Source organism: Punica granatum, chromosome 5 (genome assembly GCF_007655135.1).
Source record: "Punica granatum isolate Tunisia-2019 chromosome 5, ASM765513v2, whole genome shotgun sequence".
Classification (NCBI taxonomy): domain Eukaryota; kingdom Viridiplantae; phylum Streptophyta; class Magnoliopsida; order Myrtales; family Lythraceae; genus Punica; species Punica granatum.
In genome coordinates, this window is record NC_045131.1 from 7176511 (window position 1) to 7198739 (window position 22229).

General features: G+C 39.8%; 2 protein-coding genes across 2 annotated transcripts; both read left to right on the forward strand.

Moving 5' to 3' along the window:
- The first annotated feature begins 3604 nt into the window (after positions 1-3604).
- On the forward strand, positions 3605-9445 carry LOC116206861 (probable leucine-rich repeat receptor-like protein kinase At5g49770). Its single transcript, XM_031539686.1, has 19 exons — positions 3605-3968; positions 4332-4455; positions 4557-4628; positions 4713-4787; positions 4883-4954; positions 5054-5203; positions 5417-5491; positions 5620-5691; positions 5816-5887; positions 5983-6051; positions 6136-6210; positions 6303-6374; positions 6481-6618; positions 6726-7195; positions 7407-7553; positions 7662-7801; positions 7931-8150; positions 8389-8624; positions 8718-9445. Exons 1-19 carry the CDS (start codon positions 3881-3883, stop codon positions 9240-9242), a joined length of 2892 nt encoding a protein of 963 aa, XP_031395546.1. The 5' UTR covers positions 3605-3880; the 3' UTR covers positions 9243-9445.
- A 399-nt stretch (positions 9446-9844) lies between these two features.
- Positions 9845-14500, forward strand: LOC116206863 (probable galacturonosyltransferase 7). The gene is made up of 10 exons (XM_031539689.1): positions 9845-10184; positions 10358-10392; positions 10499-10561; positions 10767-10826; positions 11683-11764; positions 11867-11898; positions 11999-12300; positions 12497-12851; positions 12949-13482; positions 13670-14500. The coding sequence occupies exons 1-10, from the start codon at positions 10022-10024 to the stop codon at positions 13946-13948; spliced, it is 1905 nt and encodes a 634-aa protein (XP_031395549.1). The 5' UTR covers positions 9845-10021; the 3' UTR covers positions 13949-14500.
- Positions 14501-22229: the final 7729 nt, after the last annotated feature.

The window sequence follows — 22229 nt, forward strand, 5'->3', positions numbered from 1 at the left end:
CTCGTTTTTCCCGCCCTCAGGGAAATTCTTCAATTGTACAGAGCTCCTGAGGATTGGTATGAGTTTTCTAACCATACTTTCAAGCCACCAGAGCAGTTCGGTCCACATTACTTCATTGCATCTCCTTACAGGCGCACACCACTCTGACTCTCCGCCTGCTCACATCAGACCACTTGCTTTAGGCAATCGCTCTACTGGGATCCCACTCTTTACCCAGTCGCAGTATTTTTCAATTTTGCTTTCTTCGAATGTGTCTCCATACTTCACCTCTAATTTTGATAAGACAGCTAATGATGAATGGCCTTGATTGGCATTGGCATTGCGATCTATCTAAACTGTCAGTAAATTGTCAAAGATGTACTGCTCATACATCTTCATAAATTTCAACTAGCAACGCCGGCTCACCGCAATTCCCCTTGTCAGCCCGTGATGACCTGCTATCACCGAAAAAGATTCTTTGAAATGATGTATGCAATGAAAAATTAAGATATTGGAAGTCAAACGAATTTATCAGTCTGATTTATATTAGTGAGGTTGGACGGCAATGGAAGGCAATTGTATAGAACTTTTTGTATACTAGGTGTATTAGAATATCACATGTGCTATTAATTGAATGTATATACATATTTTGTACAAGAATAGGAATGTCAAAATCCACATTATTTATCGACATAAAAAATTTAGCGGAAGGGCTAATAAATGCATTGATGATATAAAAAGTACAGTTCGGTGAAAGCAGTGTATGTGGTTGAGCGGACCTTTGACGAAAGGTTATGCGTTGAGCAACTCTCTCTCTCTCGCGATCATGACAAATGTGACAAAGAAGAAGAAGCCTTCATTCTTGTTTATAGCCAAGCAGACGAAGATCCATAAAAACATATGGACATTTTGAGCTGCTGATAATATAAGAAATCTTTCATAGGTATAGGCTTAACCAATCCAAGGGTTTTATGTTTTCCTTTTCTGTATGTCAAGTCTCCTTCTGATTAATACAATTGTATCTTTTTTTACTTGGGAGAACAACACAATTGTATCTTGATATAAAAAATAAAAAAAAAGCATAGCTTAACGAGGGCGATGTAACTGGTTTCGGCTCAATTCATATCTTTATATGGCAGGAAATGCTCCCGTATGAGGGGGAGCGTAATTTGACAGAAAAGTTGTGCATTGAGCCGAAAACAAGTTTTCTTATTGTCTCTCTCGGACAAAGAGAGATATCGAGGTCATCACAACCCCAAAAAGATGAAGAAGAAGATCTCATGCTTGTAAGAGATGAGCATATGTTCTCTAATGAGGCTGTATGTGAAAGAGGCACAGTGAGAAGAGAAGGGATTTGTGTGGTCTTTATATAGGCTTAGCCAAATCTTCAAGAGTGCGTTTGGTTTCAGAGTTAAATTAACTTTGATTTTGATTTTGATTTTGATTGTGGAAAATGACAAATGAGATGGTATTATAAATTTGACTTGGGAAACATGTGTTTTTGTTGTGTAGTGGGTAGTTAAAATCAAAATCATGATTCTAAAATCAAACTCTGAAACCAAACGGGCCCGAGTTTCAGAATTTTCTTTTGATATATGTTAAGTCTTCTTTTGGTTTATGTAATCACCTGGTAAATTTCTGAATAGGATTATATTTGGACGTGCCATCCGTTTGGTTTTATAGTCGATTTTTAAAATTTTAACTCTAACTTTAACTCTGCTCACTACACAATAAAAGTCAACAATATAATCATTATTTTTTCCTTTTTCTTCAAATTTTTTAACCATTCAATTCAATTTTTAATACTAAATTCTCTCGACTATTCATTACATTTTCACACTTTTTTTCTCATAATTCAGCAACACAATCATTACAATTAAATTAAAATCAAAACTCAACTCTACTTAACTCTAAAATCAAACTATGCGGATCCTCGATTTTTAACCTACCATCTTGTTCTAGAGCATATGATCATCTCTTTAACAGTACGGTCGATACGTAAAAATACATAAGATTTTGTCATGTTATTACGTTCGAGGAATCAACCGAGTACCAATAATCCAATGAATCGCCTTTATGTTATCATACATACTGTTAATTGGTAGACTTGCCGGGTAAATTAGTTGTTTACTGTCTTCTAATGAGAGGGAACTTCCTATCATCCCAATAATGGGCCAGAATCAGTAATTTACGGTCCAATGAGCTACCGTCCGGGCTGCAAACCATTCCGGGTGGAGATTTTCATCAATTTGTGGATCCTAAAGGTACCTTTTTTTTTTTTTAATGCTGTAAATTTTTATGTTTTGTTTGGATACGAAGGAAAAGGAAAGGAGGGGACACCTTGTTTGCCCTTCTCAACCTTGTCGTCGATTATATAATCAGAAAGCCAATCGGAATTCGGAATTGATAAAACTGTCTGCATTTTCTGCGAAGGCCTTTAATAATTCGGCCAACTCCGTAATAGCTCATCCTAATAATAAACTATTATGAATTGTAATGTTGCTTTTGGACACAGAATCATCCACCAAAAACGCGTTTTCACGTATATTATCTCAATATTTTTTCTCCTTTGGAATTTTCATCTCATATAATGCAGTTAAGTTCGAGCTGGATCATTCCTCCTGCCTGTATCCACGACACTGATCTCGAAATTGAGCATTTAATGTTACTTCCCTCCAAACAAGTTTGCTTCATGTATTCGAACTCGTGTCCTGCTTACTTGATTGATACTCCTCGCGGCTCAATCAATACCTTGTTGATTTTCCTTTGTATTGGACCACTACATGTGTCAAAAAGAAGTCAAATTCAAAATTTATTTTCTCTTATTAATTCAATTCTATATTCCCGAATTTCTGTATGTATGTTGGATTTCTCCCCTACTCTTTTGTCCCATTTCTCGCCGACCTCAGTTTTCTTAAACTTTTGTCTCTTCAAATTTGGTCTTTTGTTCAATGTCAGGCCCTTGCAAGCATAGAATGTTCAAAGGATCTCATTCGGAACCATATGCGGCTGCAAATTACCTGAAAAATGTCAAGTCGGTGAGGGTAGACGTCTCCGGAGTTTGAGCCCGAGAGTTTTAATTCCATCATAAATTTCAGCAGATATTCCCCACTGCATTGAACACTTAGACCGTCGGGCCATGATGTACAACGACATAGCTGTTACTTGACAGAAAGGAAATCTTTCCCCTTTTATTCCAACCAAATACAGTGCCAATGTTGCTGTACTTGCAAGGCAAACCGTAGGTTTGTTAATGACACACAAATCTGCGACGACAATGTATTAAACAATTAATTAAATCATATTTGACTTGATATCAGGGAGAGAAAAGGTGGCATTGAGGAATGAATGAGCATAGCTTACATGGGTTGAAACCAATGATAACATCAGACTGCACGATTAATAAATAACCAATAGCCTCAAAAAGATGCCACATTGCCTTTCCTTCCATTTCACTAAAATATGATTATTGTTAGCTTCACCTTTTTGTCCCACTCCTGCAAATCGGGCGGAGAAATCAGTACAATGTTGTCTTTTCATTATTTTTCTATTTAAGTTGTGTTTATTATTATGGTCATGCTTTGGTTATTACTATTATGATGATGGGGACCTGTTTGTGGGCACTAATGGTGGAAGAATGATGGTGGGGTTCTCTTGATCGGCGTCAAAGGAAAGGAACTCATTTCCAAAGACAAGCAACTAAACCCAAAAAGAACCAGTCATCCCTTTCCTCTTGTGGTCTTTGAGATGTTTAATGCTTCGAAGGCTATGCCCTTTTGCCCTGCTCCCCTTTCCTCAGTTTCAGTGATGAGGTAGTGATGTACTGAAGTGTGGCCTATTTGCGGAGTCGGGTTTCTGGCGAGGAGTTTTTTCGAATCCATACAGAGGGAAAAAGCCTCTAATGGTGCTCTCCGTGAAGTTGCTACTTTCCTTGGCCGTCCTTTACTCGGGATTTCATGCTGGCAGCTCTGCCACGGATCCTCAAGATGGTGAGTTGCTGCTATTTTGTTATTTCAGAGTCTCATTCTTCCTCATGTTCATTATGTTAATGCTTTGTTGCTCTTGCACATGCACGTTTGTAGCGTAAGTACAGCCAACTAAAAGCTCCCTTGTGCCAGTACATGCTCTGATTTTTTCATCAATTGCACATCGAAAGGGAAGAACGAACTGAGAAAACAAGACATAAGAACTTAGGTGGAAGTTCTATGATGTTCTCAAAAACCCTCCTATACCAGAGCTTATGTCCTTGGTTCGCATTACATCTTATCAGAAATCTGCTCGGGACAACTGAAAAACATTAGCTAGCGATCGAGTTTCTTGTTGCCTCGTAAAGCCTTTTGCTTTCATTGCAGCTGCTGTACTTCAATCTCTAAGAGGTTCATGGCTTAACACTCCACCTAACTGGGGAAGGTCTGATGATCCTTGCGGAAGCCCCTGGGATGGTGTCACCTGCAATAACTCGAGGGTCACCGCTCTGTGAGTGTCTACAAACCGAAGGCGAATTACTTGTCATTTTCCTTTTTGTCCTTTGCAATTTGATGGTGGCAGGATTATTTTGACGGATTGATGCATCTTAGGGGGTTATCGAGCCTCGGCATCAAAGGGCAGCTGAGCGGGGACATAGGTGGACTCTCGGAACTAAGATCTCTGTGAGTCATCAACAGCGGTACTTATTGGAAACTTCTGATGGGAAAGTTAAATTTTTCAGTGTCCTGAACAATGTCGTTTTGCAGGGATCTATCGTCCAACAAGGATCTCACTGGTCCCATCTCTCCCCGACTAGGAGACCTGAAGAACCTGAACATACTGTAACAACATCAATCAGAAACCTCCTTAACATTTCTCGTGGTTTCTGTATTTATAGGTTCCTTTCTCATAAAAACTTTCCGCATTGCTTCTCCAGAATCTTAGCCGGTTGCGGCTTTAGTGGCACCATCCCTAATGAGCTAGGCAAACTTACAGAGCTAACGTTCTTGTAAGATTCGATGGACTCGTATGGAGATTATGTATATTGTACACACTGTCCCCCTGATCTCCTTGTTAAGTCGAATGCTTTCCTGTCTTTTCTGTTCAGGGCTCTCAACTCAAATAAATTGACTGGGCGTATACCGCCTTCTCTGGGAAGCCTGTTCAAACTCTATTGGCTCGACTTGGCCGATAATCAGTTGACTGGACCTATACCTGTTTCCCCGGGCTTGGATCAACTCAAATTGGCAAAGCACTTGTACGCATTTCTCTCTTCTTTTTTCCGTGATTTATTATAAGTCGCAGTGGCACTTCTCAAATATATAGTGCTATGAAGGCCGCTCTGCCAGTGACAATGCCTTGTTGCATTGTTGCCTTTTGAGTAGTTTGTGTAGGATTCTACCTACTTCCCGGGCGTCTAGCTACAATACTGAAAACACTGATATGTGCCTGATATTATTGCTTCTTTCAGCCACCTTAACAAGAACCAGCTCACAGGTCCCATTTCGGAGAAACTATTTGGCCCTGATATGATCCTCATACATGTGTGAGTTCACATTCCGTGACTATGTATACATTGTACTTTTTCTTTGTTTTGGTGTAAGGGTCTACATTGAACTTATTCTATCTAATTATACGCTTTTACTGTTAATCTTATAACTTATCGTGAAACAGGTTGTTCGATGGTAATCAATTGAACGGGACTATCCCAACATCATTAGGATCTGTTCAGACACTAGAGGTCCTGTGAGTACACGAATCACTTCTCTCAAAATCTCTCTTTCTTTTTTCAAATTCAGAATACAGGACTCTTCCAATAACTGGAACTTGCCTTTCTATTTCGGATGCTGAATCTTTTGATGGTGAGCAGTCGGCTGGACAGGAACGGTCTGCAGGACAAAGTCCCATCTAATCTGAACAACCTCACAAGTGTCACAGAGCTGTGGGTACATAAAAGTTTTTTCGCCGTTTGCTTCACATTATTACCATGATCTTACGAATGGAAACTTCCCCTTGTATTGCTCTGCGTTCTTCCAGGAACTTGGCTTACAACAATCTAGAGGGCCCACTGCCCGATTTGAGTAACATGAACGCACTCAACAGCGTGTGAGTATCAGTGCTGCAGCAATCACATTTTCACGAGGAATACTTTTTGTTTTTCCTGCTCATTTTCACCGTTTTCTCATTCAGGGACCTAAGTAATAACTCTTTCGACCCAACACTTGCTCCTGACTGGTTCTCAAACTTACCATCGCTCACGGCACTGTGAGACTTCTGGATATTTGGGTTAACATTCAAAGAGTTTCTTCCTATTATTGCTGCCACGGGGAAATTAGTTTTTATCTCATTGTCTACAGGGTTATAGAGTATGGACCGCTTTTCGGGCCTATAGCGGAGAAGGTCTTCACATTTTCTCAACTACAGCAAGTGTAAGTTCGAATCCATATCCCAACCATATCTTGGAAATTTGATCTTTCTGCATTGTCACAGGAGCTGTACTGTCTTTTCTGCATCATTGCCGATTTTGGGTTTCAGGAAACTGAGAAACAACGTGTTCTCGGGTGACTTGAACATGAGTGATGGAGTCAGCCCACTTCTGACACTCGTCGATCTGCAAGACAACAACATTTCATCTGTAACACTGGGCTCTCCTGGCTACACAAATACATTAATGTGAGACAGCTCATGAGAAAAAAAAAAATATTCCATCAAGGCTTGTCATCAAAATATGCTCGATACAACTCAATCTACAAAACATGTGATGAAGTTACGTGCTTCAGGTTGATCGGGAATCCTGTTTGTAAGACTTCGGCCACAAATCCGACTTATTGCCAGGTCCAACAGGGAGACAAGCCATACAACACGAGCCTTGCGAGCTGTGGGACCAAGACTTGCCCTCCTGATGAGAAGCTCAGCCCTCAGAGGTGTGAATGTGCCTTCCCATTCGAGGGGACCCTGTACTTTAGGGGACCCTCTTTCAGGGACGTGTCGAATGCTGACTTGTTCCACTCACTTGAAATGACCCTGTGGACAAAGCTCGGGCTTCCTCCGGGTTCAGTCTCTCTGCAGAACCCTTTCTTCAATGTGGACGACTACCTCCAAGTGCGTGTTGCTTTTTTCCCATCCACAGGAGAGTTCTTCAACAGGACGGAGATATTGAGGATCGGTTTTGACTTGAGTAACCAAACTTACAAGCCGCCAAAACAGTTTGGTCCCTATTACTTCATCGCATCTCCATATGTCTTTCCAGGTAAACAGACAATCAGGCAGGCCAATTCTGTTACAAAAGGAATAGGAGCAGAATCAAATGGACTCACCACATAAGTCGGTCCGAATATTTCATGGCTGATACATTCCCACCCCGTTTTCCATTTTCCACCGATCCATCTCTTCCAGTTTTGATACTGCACTCTAATTTTAGATCGCAGTCTGACAACAAAATGGCTAACAAACTATTTCAGTTCATAAAAGAACTCTCAGCAAAGGAGCAGTAGCGGGGATTGCAATCAGTTGTACGTTGTTGATGCTCGGCCTCGTTGGGTTAGGGACATATGCTTATTGGCAGAAAAGGCGTGCAGAGAAAGCAATTGGGATGAGCAGGCCATTTGGTAAAATAAACAGAAAAATCATTACTTTTCATAAGCTTAACATATCGGCGAGTTATAAATTTTTTTTGGGAAATGTTGGGCTCACTCGGGCCTATATACGTATTCTAGCATCTTGGGTGCCGAGCGGAAAAGACAGCGGAGGCGCACCTCAGTTGAAGGGAGCAAGGTGGTTTTCTTATGAAGAGCTCAAGAAATGCACGAATAATTTCTCAGAAAGTAACACGATAGGCTCGGGAGGCTATGGCAAGGTAAATTTTGGGTTAAGGTGTTCGGCATAAGGAAAAGATGCAGTTCAACAAAGAAGTTTCTTGCGAGTTTCTGATGACTCATAGAAGGTCAGAGCTGATTGGAAATCGTTCCTCTCTTCTTTGCCACAGGTGTATCGAGGAATACTTCCTGACGGGCATATGATCGCAATTAAAAGAGCTCAGCAGGGATCGATGCAGGGTGGGCTCGAGTTTAAGACCGAGATCGAGCTGCTCTCGAGAGTCCATCACAAGAATCTTGTTGGGCTCGTCGGCTTCTGCTTTGAACAAGGAGAGCAGATGCTGATATACGAGTTCATGGCCAATGGAACACTAAGGGAGAGCTTATCGGGTAAGCATGACTCTGGTTGTTTAAAAGAATAGCCACGCAAAAATAAAGCTTACTCAATAAAGAAAATTGGAATAACTGTTGCAAGTTTTTGTTATACCTTTCTTGGCAAACAAGAAAAATGGTTGCCATGGAAGCACGAAAACTTGATTGCATTGCCCTAAACAGATGGAAAATAAGGATGTTGAATGTGTCTGTTAGCTTAGGACGACACTTACAAACATGTAACCTAATCTCACAGGAAAATCAGGAATCTACCTCGATTGGAAGAGAAGACTCCGTATCGCTCTTGGCTCCGCCAGAGGACTCGCTTACCTCCATGAGCTTGCAAACCCTCCGATCATCCATAGAGATGTGAAGTCAACTAATATCCTCCTCGACGAAAACCTAACTGCAAAAGTTGCAGATTTCGGCTTGTCTAAGCTGGTCTCGGACAGTGAAAAGGGGCACGTTTCAACTCAAGTTAAAGGAACACTGGTATGACCGTATCTCCGGCATTACTTAATGATATTATGTTATAGTGTTGAACTATTTGAACAGCTAGTAAACCAAGATCCGATTGGATTGCAGGGATACCTGGATCCCGAATACTACATGACCCAGCAGTTAACAGAGAAAAGCGACGTATACAGCTTCGGGGTGGTCATGCTGGAGATGATAACAGCCAGGCAACCGATCGAGAAGGGAAAGTACATAGTCCGGGAGGTCCGCATGGCCATGGACAAGAACGACAACGAGCTCTATGGGCTGCAGGACAAGGTGGACCCAGCAATAAGAAACGCTGGACACCTCTTCGGTTTCTGCAGGTTCCTGGAACTAGCGATGCAATGCGTGGAGGAATCAGCATCAGACCGCCCGACAATGAGTGAAGTGGTCAAGACCATTGAGTCCATCCTACAGAACGACGGGCTAAGCACGAACTCAACATCTGCTTCGTCATCCGCCACAGATTTCGGGGTCCCCAGGGGGAGCGCCCCAAGGCATCCTTACAGTAATGATTCTCTGCCCAAGAGGGACAGCAACAACAGCAACAACAGCAACTCCTTCGATTATAGCGGCGGATATTCGATATCTTCCAAGATTGAGCCGAAGTAGATCCCGGTCCTCATCTATTTCAAGTGTCTCATTCAAACAGTCTTACACATTCTCCCGTTTCCTCTTACAGTTCTTTTTTCCTGATTTTTGTATGAATGGTTGATAGGTGTTGTAACGGAACAAGAAACATGATAATTATTAGATTGTATGGAGATGAATTTACTATGTTCAGCACGATCGAATAGACACCACGCATCCAAGCTCATTGATCTGTACAATTTGTCGATTTTCTTTTCTTTTCGGTTACAAAAGAGGCCTATGACCTGGTGCAATTTTGTCCAACGTCCTTATACAATGCCTGAAAAGGGTCCCGATTCTAAGATTACCATTTTCGTAGAGGTATTTACCCGATTAGGAAATCACAGGATCCTCAATCACTCGCCGTCCTACACTAGGTCCCGACCATGACCGCCCCAAAGAATGCCTTCACCTCGTGTCACGACTCATGAGCACTAGTCGGTAAGGTTCGGGATGCATAGCCGGTTGCCGATCCGCTGGATGACCAATGAGATGATGACAAGTGGCAGCCCAATTGACCTGGATCCAACCCGACAGCATCCAACAGAAACAGGAAAACAGCAACCGGGACACCATTGCTATTTACCTCACGTGCTGTCTCTCTCTCTCTCTCTCTCAGTTCGAGTTCGTTCCACTGCGATCTCCATCGAAGGACAGCCGAAGACAGCGGAAGCACGTCTCAGGGGGTGAGAGGTTTATCTACGGTTTCACTGGTTGCGAGATCATGAGGTAGACAGATCGGAGAGAAGGAGACGGCGGGGATGAAGGGCGGAGGAGGCGGCGCCGGGGGCTCCGGCGGGAAGCGGCGGTGGAGGGGCCTAGCAATCGCCGTGTTGGGCCTCATTATCATCCTCTCAATGCTCGTCCCTCTCGGCTTCTTGCTCGGCCTCCACAACGGCATCATTCTCTCTGCTCCAACTGCCGGTAACCAGACTCGCCCGCCATCTCGCAATGCTCTGCTGAGATCTCTCTCAGCCAACTCAATCTTACGCCGTTTCTCTTTCGATTCGCATTTCCGCATCATCAAGCATTGATCTTCCATTTCCATGTCTGATCTGTTATACTTATGGCCTCTTAACGGCATTCTCTCTTCTCAGGTTTTGCGTCTGACCACCAGCATAATTCAGTTCCAGTAAGAACTTTAAACTCTTCTTCATCTTCGTCGATTGTATGCTTTCGAACGAGGCTTCAGTTGCCGATATCGATATATGTGATTTCTTGTTGCGAATTTGAATCAGGGTGTTCATCGGAGCTCCGAAAAGTACAGCATCGACAGTAATGGGATTCAGACTCCACCAAAGGTAGGGACTTTCAGTAGATTGCTCCCCCTGTCTGGATCAGATCCGATGTTCGTGATGCTCTTCTGCTTTTTTTTTTTTCTTTGCTATTCGTGTATATAGTTTTTCTTCGCCAGAAACTGGTATTATTGAAAAGACTAAAAAGCTCTGTGATATCGAAGACATATGCATTTACAGATTTGTTTTTCTTTTGTTTCCCTTTATGCAGAAAGATCATACTAAGCACGTGGACGAGCTTATGAAGAAGTTGGAGCCGAGTCTGTCTAAGGTGAACTACTAATTCTTTAGAGTGAGAATGAGTTCTCAACTATTCATGACTGGTTTTATGGTGCTCCCCTGGTTTCTGAGATTAATTACTAGAGCACATTCTTTCCTCGTGTGGAGTTAGATTAGCCACATTCTAGTGATCTTGGTATTTAGAGTGAATGGAATGTTGATAGGAGAATGAAATGAAGGTGCCCCTTCATTTTTTCATGAGGCAAGGCATGCAGTTCGTATAAGTGGCAAGAGGCTTACCTCTAACTCACTCATCGATTGTCATTGCCAGTCTCAATAAAAATTTAATAGATTCACGGCTATGGAATAACTGACTACTCAGTTCTTGATATATCTCTCTTTTGTGTTTATGCTAGATCAAACCATCTTGTTCTATGCAGCTCTTTATTGTTACAATTGGAATATATGCTTCTATGGGCTGCTGGATGAAAGTATAACATTTCGTCGTCTATAATTTCGCACTTTCACATGCAAGTGGTTCTTTCATTTGGTAGTTGTAGAACTTGCTTGAGAAGATCATACTTCTGCTTGGATCTTTCTGATATTTTTGCTCATACATTGGAACTCTCTTGCTTTGGGAAGTTCTTCAAGAAGTCCTTTGGAACCATAGGATCATTCTTTTCATTTGAATCTACCTTTGCCAACAGAGCTGTTGGCAATTTTTGGCAATATAAAGCTCTTCTTTAGAAGTCTAGCTTCCAGTTCTGCTTCCCCAAGCATGTTTATTATTCTTATGCTTGTCACAGAGAATTTTAGAATCATCGTACGAATCAGGTGCAGTTGAGGGTTGACTGCATGATCCTTATTAATGCTAATGCCCTTGATCTTGTTTCCACTTGTTATGACAGGACCTGCAAGGAGACTTGACCAATGGATCCAAGAAAGAGACCATCAATAGAGTTCCCTCTCATGAGGGTCAACAACAAAAAGGTGTGGTTATTTTTCATCCCTACTGTTGCTGGCATGATGGTTGTTGCCTTATGTTGAGTTTGGCTTACCAGTAAGGAATCATTGTTTCTGTTTAAACTACAGGTACTTCACAGTCGGCACCCTCACGTCCAAATGTATGTGTGCATTTGAGTGGCCTGTGCTATGGTTTTGTTGACATTTACATCTTTTAGTCATTCTGCGGCCCCGTTAATATAGTTCAGATTTCTTCCACAGGCCACTAGAGTTGATCAGACGGTTAAAGTGGTGGAACATAATAAAGGCAATGCTGATGAAAGTGGGAAATCTTGTGAGTTGAGATTCGGTGCCTACTGCCTTTGGCGTGAGCGACACAGAGAAGTTGTGAAGGATTCTTTGGTGAAGAAATTGAAAGACCGGCTTTTTGTAGCTAGAGCATATTTTCCCAGCATTGCCAAAATTCCAGTTCAAGATAAGTTGTCTGCTGAGCTAAAGCAAAACATTCAAGATTTTGAGCGCGTCCTCAGCGAATCTTCTGTAGATTCTGACCTTCCATCTCAGTAAGTTGTGAATCAATCTGCGTCTGCTGTTAGCTGATAATGTAGATATGTTAGTAAAGTTGACATTTTCCCCTGTGCTGTGACCTTTGGCATACGACTCTTTATCATTACTTTTCTTGCAAGTTAATTTCATGAATTGCTGAATTCTGATGATTTGCTAAGCAAATTGAGTGTGTGCTGCCAACTTCCTTTTCAGGATAGACAAGAAGCTGGAGAGGATGGAAACTGCAATAGCCAAGGCTAAATCATGTCCAGTAGAGTGTCATAATGTAGAGAAGAAATTCAGACAACTATTAGATTTAACTGAAGATGAAGCTAATTTTCATATGAAGCAGAGTGCCTTCCTTCACCAGCTTGCGGTCCAGACAATTCCGAAAAGCCTTCACTGCCTATCGATGAGGCTAACTGTGGATTATTTTAGATCCCCCGAAGATCTGAAAGTCCCTGATGAGGAGAAATATTCGGACCCATCATTGCACCACTTTGTCATATTCTCAAAAAATGTACTTGCATCATCAGTAGTGATTAACTCAACCGTTTCGCATGCTAAGGTAACTTCCTTTCCATCCGTCGATGAGCTTTGGCGTATAAATGGGGGCAGCATTTGCACTCATTGTTGTTATTTTACTCTTGCTGTGGACATTTCAGGAAAGTAGAAACTTGGTTTTTCACGTGCTGACAGATCAAGAGAATTTCTACGCGATTGAGCGGTGGTTCTCTGGCAAAACTTATAGGGAAGCCACGGTTCAAGTGTTGAATATCGAAAAACTCGAACTTCAAGATAAAGAAAATTCTCTGTCCTTGCCCAATGAGTTCCGCGTTTCTTTTCACATTGTTGACGGTCAAGATACTCTCAAGATGAGAACTCAATACTTGTCTACTTTTTCAAATTCACACTTTCTCCTTCCTGAGATATTCCCGAACTTAGAGAAGATCGTGGTTCTGGATGATGACGTGGTTGTTCGGAGAGACTTGACATCCCTGTGGGACCTCAATATTGGAGGAAAAGTGAATGGTGCTGTGCAGTCATGTGCAGTGAGATTGGGTCAGCTCCGGAGCTTTCTGGGTGAAAGAATTTTAGACCAAAACTCTTGTGCTTGGATGTCGGGTCTAAATGTCATTGATCTGTCAAGATGGAGAGACCTGAAGCTCAGTGAAACTTATCAAGGTCTTCTACAGCAGGTGAAATTTTTATCTGCTTCTTATTACATTTTTCATTGGTAAATATATTTACTTCAGTCCACCTTATGACAGGTGTGTTGTTCCTTCTGTTTTAATTGATCAAATATTACCTTTCCTTGTTTTAGTCAAGTGTGTTACGAGCTTCAATAATTCATTTTTTATTCCTCTTATTTGGCATGACAAGCAGTTGAACAGGGCGGAAGGGTCTGTTGAGTCCGCCATGTTGGGTGCAACTCTCCTAACTTTTCAGGACCAAATTTACACCCTTGATAGTTCATGGATGCTCTCAGGATTGGGACATGATTACGGCCTGGAAATGTCTGATGTGAAAAGGGCAGCTGTTCTGCATTACAATGGGAACATGAAGCCTTGGCTTGAGCTAGGAATCCCTAAGTACAAGGACTATTGGAAGAGGTCTTTGAACTGGAAGGAACAGATCTTCAGTGACTGCAACATAAGTCCGTGACTGACATAAGTCCTGCTAACCGAACCATTCGAACCTGTAGGATTCAGAAAGCATCCTCCTGCAGAAGTTTTGTTCAATTTTATGTTGCCAAAGAATTGGCATCTGATGGAGTGACAACCGTGAAAATCTTGAAGAACCAATGATTCTGCTCAGTTTTGGTAGATTCAATAGGAGGTTGTATCAATTCACTTCTGAATTAGAAAGCAGGAGTTCACTCAGTTGCCCAGAGGGTCACATTCCGATTGAAAAGGCAACTTATTGTTTGGAAGCCTGTTACTGTTATACGGCTGACAGACGGTGGTTCAGACAGGCAATCTTTTCTGGCGAGCCTCCAACTGTAAAACATCAGGAAGAGACTATTTTTTCTTCTTTCATTTTCTCTGGTTCTTTTCGCTAAGCAAGTAATATGGATTATAGACAAATGAATTATTCTTTTGTACCATCTTCTATGTGATTCATTGTGTTCTTTAATCAAGAAAGAATTTCTTGTCATAAGAGACCAATTGGACAGCTCATTCGTACTCTTAATGTCGATTCGATTGTAATTTCTTTCCTGGTAAGATTCTGTTGATAACGCATATCTTTTCAATCGACGAAAAATGCGGTAATGTCTGTCTGTTGTTTCAACTGCCTCTTCAGGTGGTGGTGTTTGCCGGAGTTCAAAACTATGTGTATCTGTGCCATCGGAAAAAACTCCGGAAACAATACCTTTGCATATCGTTGAAGATAAGAACTTGTTCATATCAAACCAATACATTGACACCATCTCTGAGCGTCGTAAAGCCATCGGCGCTGGACCTGTGAGACGGGAATAATATTGCTTGCATCCAACTGATTTTACTATATAGATACGTGAATAAACTTTTGTGGGCTATGGAGGGCTCAATGACGAAAGGGCCATTCACAACATTCCTAAAATCGGGCCCCAATCCTAGAAACTTAATTTTGAGACAAGTTCAAATTTGGTCCCAACCATTTGTTCTTTCTCGTCTCTAGATCTCAACTTTCAATTCTGTTCAACTAAGTCCTCGAAGTTTCACGGAATGTGCAATATAGACCTTTTCATTGTGATGGATAGTGCTAGTAGTAGTGTAGTACTATTGGGTCACGTTTGGTACAACGAAATAAAATAAAATGAGTTTTATATGGAGAAATATAATTATATCGAGAGAATACACGTACTCTTTTTTTGTGTTGAATTTGAACAAACAAAGGAGATCAATTTTTTTTTTCTAAAAAAGAACTTATTTAATAAGATGTTAATATATGTATGAATTTAGATATAGGAGTTTAAAAGAAAATATATGATACTTGTATGAAATTTACTTGGAATGATGGAATAAGTATTACTTAAGTTTTATGAAGGAATGATTATAAAAGTGGAATGCTCTTTCCATCTCATTATAGAGAGCAAATGGAGTGAAATGATCATATACCCATAGAATTCCATTCTGAGGTACCAAAGCGCAACTTTAGTGGAGAAACTATCTAAAATTTGAAACAGCTAGTTCTATCTTGATGGAGCCAAACTTTGGCCATGCGATTCAACTACACGAATCAGGCGCCCTATTGCACTTTCTAGGATCACGTTCCGGGACCCTGCCCACAAATGGCCCAGAAGTTGTCCACGTCAACCGAGCTAGCTCTTTACAAAAACCAGAAGGCGTTCCGTGTCTTGTTCACATCGGTATAGATCGACACGGAATATCCTGTTCCTAATAATATCGATGATCAGATCCCATCATAGAAGAGCCGGTGTATCGATTCCACGAGCCATCCATGTGAGGCTGTTGAGGCAAACCGGCAAACGTCCATTGGAAAAGGGTCACGAATGACGTCGGTGGGATGTCCTGGTGGGAGGGGAAAAGTTAGCACAGACACAACAATGGACTCAAAGTCTTTTGACCCTTTGCAAGGAGCATTCATTCACTTTTCCCTATTTGCTTTGAGAGCTTGAGAGTTTACACATCCCATCCATCTCCATTAATGGGATTTTTGTGTTTTGTGAAGCAAAAAAAAAATAATAAAAAAAAATTGGGGAATGATTGGGATGACATGCTTTCGTCCTTTTCTCACCAATTGCTAATTATCGTTTCTCCATTATTAGTATATTACCACTTCCCGGACACGTACACGTAATAACACCGATATCGGTTCTCTCTTATGTTTCTTGCTTAAGATCCAACCGGTGTGATCTTACCATAGACAGCAACACGATATATATGTTATTAGTCTTTTCGCGTAAGTAGTTACATCCATCGATATAACTATATAAATGCAGCAAACGCATCTTTGAGAATTGATATGTCTGTTATATTGATAATGATTAACGGATTGGTTTCCGAATAACTGAAAAAGCGAGAGGAGACACCAATGGCGCTCTATTTATTAATTATTTTATTGATATCGATTAATCGCTTTCTTTCATGCAAATTGGAAGTGGCTTGTCTTAGCACTGTCCCCAAATTGAACACTTCCACCAGCACAAAGTCACCCATAAATGGACAGGCGGATCTCTATTATTACTACAACTCCTCCTCCTCCTATCTCAATCATCAATAGTACGGGTCACTTTTTTCATTTCATCATATCTCTTTCTCTTACACTAATTAATTATCATGGAGATTTTATTTTATTTTTGCATCAATCGGCAAAAGATAAAAATATAAATGAATTAATATTTAGTCCGTAATTATTTCACTGAAATATATTGTAATTTCATATTCTAATTCCTTTCCATGTCAAAGCAAAGATTAGTTATTCTATGTATATATATGTATATAGTCAAGTTCATGTGTTATGAATAGTTCGTGCCCAAACTTCACAGGCTTCGGTAATAATTTATTCATCTTTCTTAAGAGAAGTGGATTCTGTAGGAGATTAGGAGAGATCTTTTTTCTTTTACTTTTAGAGATTGTAACTTCATATCAAAGTACGAAGGGCGCAAATAAAATAATTGAGACAGAGCATTGTAAATTATGTGCCGATATGACGGCGTTGATTGTGACCTCAACCATGCACCATTAGTTTATGCGATCCCCAATTGATATTGTGTATTTCCAACCCACGAAGAGAGATGACAATGCAATAAGCAGCAGGAAGGACATCAAGAAACTCGTCGGAGCGCATCAAATATGTTGAATACATACATCATCATACATACGATCTTCGCCGAAACCCTAGTTACATATGATATGTACCATTGCACTTAATTACTGGTTAATCTATAACTTGTAGGCTGCAGCTCTAATTTTCATTTCATATCTGCTAGTAAAATTAAGAAAGTTCTCACATAAATAGCAAACCTGCATATATCTATATATAGTATCATTATATTATTTCGATATAATTTTTTGGTGTGTACCGTGATATTAAGAAGTTCAATAGTCTTCGAATAATTCAATTTAAGCCGTATCGGCTTATTAAGAGGTGAAATTCTCCCAATCAGAATTTTCTTTGTTCATAAAATACTAACCTGAGATATTCTTTAGAGAGAATAAGCATTGATCTGTTTGAACCAACCCATATTAATTATTATTCCGTATATCTTCCGCTCAAATGAGAGGCTGATATAGATATCATTAATTATTAGTGTGGAAAACTCACGAGCATGGTAAGCTTTTTTTTTTGGGAAAATAAAAAGGAAATAATTGGAACTTTTTCGGTAGAAAAATATTTGGAGAAATTAATAATTAATAATTATAATAATTAAGTTGCTGCTACATGTATACATTAAAGGGGAGATTTGAAAAAATATTTAATGAGTATTATTCATTTTCTTGGATTAATAAAAATTAATCAAAATACTTGTAAGTGAGAATCTATTGATTTATTGTGTGGTCAGATTCTCACTTTCGAATATTCTAATTGGATATTACGTATTCAAGTGGATGAGTAATACTCATTTAATATTTACTCAATAGATTTGTGTGAAACCCAAAAGTTGTGAGAGAGAGAGAGAGAGAGAGAGAAGAGATCGTCGACATTGAAAGGAATCAGCCATTCACGAGTGCATGCACGATGGTGACAAATGATAGACATACAAAAGGAAGAACATGAAAGGAAACAAATATCCCCATAAAAATTGAATAAGAAAATTCCAAGCAGATTTAATCGATCAGTCCCTCGTTCGCGATATATATATATATAATTAAAATTTATATATATACCAGAAACCAAGAAAATAAACAAAATTAAATTTAAATGTGTTATCTCGAGATTATCTAATAAATTTGATTGATAACGTTTTATATGGCAATATGGTAAATTAAAAGAAAAACAGAGAGGCAGTGCGGTTTTAAGCTTTTGAACTCTGAGGGGTAGAAGAGACAACAATTGAGGGACCACATAAAGAGAACATGAGGGATTAATTTGGGTTAATTACCTAAAAAAAACTTTTTACATTTTATCAATTTTAGAATGAACTTTTTTTATTCATGTAAAAATATACAAAATATCAATTTGATATCAATATTAGCACACGATAACTTTTTCGTTAATTTAAACGGGAATTCTTGGCCACCATCCTCGATCGGGGTAACCGGACACCTCGGTAGTCGCTAGCAACTCTAAAGGGCGGTGGTAGCCTCCAGTGAGGCCCTTATTACTCGAATTAAAAAAGAAAAAAAGAAAAAAAAAGAGTAAATTCGAGAAAGAAAAGATGGCGGCGAGAGCCTCATCAACAGACACCACCCCACAATTGGATTTGACGGAAACATATATCATCACAGGCTACCTCAATTGAGGGGTAGTGACAGCCGTTGAGGCCTCACCAAAAAGATGATGTCGTAATAATATTGATATCAATTTGATAGTTTGTATATTTTTAGGTCAAAAAAAAATTCCGTACTAGAATTGATAAAATATAAAAAATTTATATTTTTTGAGGTAATTAATCCAATAATGAATTAATTATATGTTCAAATATTCAATTAAGCTCTTCCTCTCTAATCTCTCTTTTTTCCTTGTGGCGGCCGATTCACATGTTCAATACATAAAGCTAGCTGTTCCCTTTGTTAATTTGCTTAACCTCTTGGTCTAGCTAGCTAGGATCTAAGTCGCCTCAATCGATCTGCCTGGTGCACGTGGAAAAGATAGCAGAGTTTTCATCCAATTGCAAACTCGATATAGTACCCTTGTATCTGCTAGTCCAACAGGCCGTCCGATTCCGACTAATCTAGTTCGAGCTGGGTCAATCCATAAAATAAGTAAAATTCTCACTGTATAAATTTTTTTCATTCACAATATTCTTATATTCAACTTGAATAGTCTTGCGTTGAAGATGAGCTTACATATGGGTATAGCAAGATGAATTTACATATATGCAAGACATAGCCAGCATGCCTCTTATTAATTGTCTAGCCAGTGACAAGGACAGGCCATACATCATAGTGTGCATCCTTTTCCTAGCTGGTAATCGCTGATCGTATCCTCCCCACTTAGGCATGGGTAAAGAATTACCGCATGGAAAGTATTCTATGGTCTATCTGTCTTTCATCTTGCGTTAGGTCGAGCTTCGAAAACATATATTCGAAAGTAATAATATATTCGGATGATATATATATACATGACTGCCAGTTTATATATAAGGCCACGTTTGGTCGTCAGGATAAAGAGTGGGATAGGATTTCTAATATTCTAAAACCGTTTGGTGCCGATATGGGGATTGGGTTTGGGATTCATCGGAATATAACAATTGAGGATCTAATCCCAATTAGGGGTGGTATAAGAGTGAATTGGGATAGTATTTTGCATGGAAAGACGAAAATGCCCTTGTCCTTGTTTCAAATTTTCAAAATCTACCATCCTTAATTTTTTTTTCTTTTTTTCCAATTGAAGTTGCCACTAGAGAGGGGTACTTGGGCCCGAACGCTAACCATCACCACCCCCGTCAAGGTCGTCGTCGAACCTAGAGGTCGTTGCCTACCTCGCTAGGGCAGTGGTGGCCATCATTGCGCCAATATTATTTCTTTCTCTCTCTTCACTTGGAGAGAGAGAAAGAGGATAGGTCGGGACTGTGGTGGCTCGATTCTAACCACCATAGTCCCAATCAAGGTTGTTGGTCACTATTTTGCTGACCGACGACTTTGATTGGAGCTGTGGTGGCCGGAATTGGACCACGGCAACCTCGATCTTTCCTCTCTCTCTTCGAGTGAAGAGAGAGAAAGAGATGATACTAGGATGGTGGCGGTTTGATGCCGGCCACCATTGCTCCAGTCGAGGTCGCCGGTGAACTCGACAGGGCGGTGGTCGCCGGCGCCAGGCAACCAACGCCCCTCACCCAGTCCCAATTCAATCTTTTTTATTTTCGAAATTATTTTTATTTAAAAAATTCAGAAATATTTAATTATGGGATATAGATGTCTTTTTTTGCTAAGTTAGGATATAGAGGTCATTTCTCTCACTCATCACAATCCCAAGTCACGGAATGATTCAAACATTTGATTAGGATAATGTGAAACCAAGCTCAAGAGTTTTTGCCGCATGTTCTAGGGGGAAAAGTATGTATTTCATACACGTGGTAGTGGAGCTATGAAGTGAATAAAGAGACGGATGGATCCAGTAGAGTTCCTAAAATCCGACCAAAATAGTACGTTCAATTGTTACAGACCTTAAAAAGACAATACGCTTTTATTCCACAGACAAGCCCAAAAACAAATAAAAGAAAAAAGATCGAAACCCTAGGTCCCCCTTACTTGGACTCATTTTTAAGTACTTATTCGATTAAGATTAATTTTATATGGAGTCAGCTTCGTTGCCCTGATTGTATACTTTCACTTTCAGTGTGTGTTCGGATTTTTACACAGTAGCGATATCCATCCGCATGAAATGCAGTTTGCTAACTTTATTATATTTCATGATTGTATTTTCCTGACATTTGCCTCTAGAAACGTGCTTTTTTTTTAATGTGTATGAGTGTTTGGTTGTGCTCTCGTCTGTTCCGTCTGTTCTGCTCTGCTGCGCTCCATGAGTCTGCAATATTTGTAAAAAGTTGAAATAAAGCACTCACGTCCTTCTTCCTCTCTGCCAAAAAAAATATTTATAGGAACTCTATGGTGATCCGACAAACAGACTAATGCACTTTATGGTATTGAGGATAGTTTGAACCAAAGATAGTACGGTGATCGTAATGCGTAGAGGTAGTTCATGCATTCTACTCGTGGATGTACTTTATTAACTCATAACTAGTGTTCGAACTATTGTCATAACAACATGCTGACATATGCACAAAACATGAGCACCTCTAAAGTCTAATTTTGCACAAAATAGTCAGTTTCCTCTATATGTCATCGAATTAACTTTTTGTTGTATGAGACCGTAATAAAAAGTTGATTCATCGATTTGCAGAGAGGGTCAAATACGCTCTTACAAGAGACTATGAAGGCTCTCTAATTTGCTCAGTGAAAGAGAAGGATATTTTATCTTTTTGGGGGGTCTGAAAATAGAGAAGAATAAAATAATTGAGAAGGGAAAAAGGTAGTGATGATGATTCAGTTTGAAAGCAAAATGTCAAACGCTATCTTGCATTCTTTTTGGAAACTGAGGCTTTTGACAGCTTCTTGACCAAATATTTATTATTACTATATAAATATAAATTCTTACTTTTCACCCGACAAATTAAAAGAAAAAAGATTTTACTATTAATATATACTTACATCCCTACCTTTCTCCTTTGTCCTCTTAGCTTGACACGATGCCCCATGTTTTTTCATCTATAAATATAATGTAGAAAGCTTGGCTTCTCCTTAACTATTTCCATGTAAGAATATTAATTCATCATTGTTAAACAATGAATGATCTCCAACTACTGTGTGCCCGCGGAGAAATGCTCGGTTATTTTTAGAAAATTCTTTTTATTTTTTTTCACTTTTCCTCTCATTTTTCAAATTTATTTCTTTAAAGAAAATTAAAAAATCATATCTATAAACTTAAAATTGAGAATTTTTAAACTTATATTTAATATCAATGATTGGAAATTTTCTAATCAAGAAGAGGAGAATCAATATAGTAAAAAAAAATATCTATCTATACTTTTCACTACAACAAAAAGGCTATCGCCACTTTTTTAGGATTTTAAGCGACTCATACAGGCGTCGCCAAAAGTCTCGTAACGTTTATGACGATCCATAACTATGGGTCGCTTAAGATTCGGTCTGGATAGGACATCCCGACATTTACTACAGGCGTCGCCAAAGGTCGATCTATGCCGACCCATAACAGTAGTCGCTGCAATCCCTAGTCGGCAAAGGACCACCTAATGAGATGTTTGTATGGGTAGTCC

Excerpts from the sequence above, each read along its gene's own strand:
- LOC116206861 (XM_031539686.1), top strand. The coding sequence starts at position 3,881 with ATGGTGCTCTCCGTGAAGTTGCTACTTTCCTTGGCCGTCCTTTACTCG. Across the intron at positions 4,955-5,053 it reads CTTACAGAGCTAACGTTCTT|GGCTCTCAACTCAAATAAAT; the intron begins GTAAGATTCGAT and ends TTTTCTGTTCAG. Across the intron at positions 7,802-7,930 it reads GCTCGGGAGGCTATGGCAAG|GTGTATCGAGGAATACTTCC; the intron begins GTAAATTTTGGG and ends TCTTTGCCACAG.
- LOC116206863 (XM_031539689.1), top strand. The coding sequence starts at position 10,022 with ATGAAGGGCGGAGGAGGCGGCGCCGGGGGCTCCGGCGGGAAGCGGCGG. Across the intron at positions 10,562-10,766 it reads GGATTCAGACTCCACCAAAG|AAAGATCATACTAAGCACGT; the intron begins GTAGGGACTTTC and ends CCCTTTATGCAG. Across the intron at positions 11,899-11,998 it reads CGGCACCCTCACGTCCAAAT|GCCACTAGAGTTGATCAGAC; the intron begins GTATGTGTGCAT and ends TTTCTTCCACAG.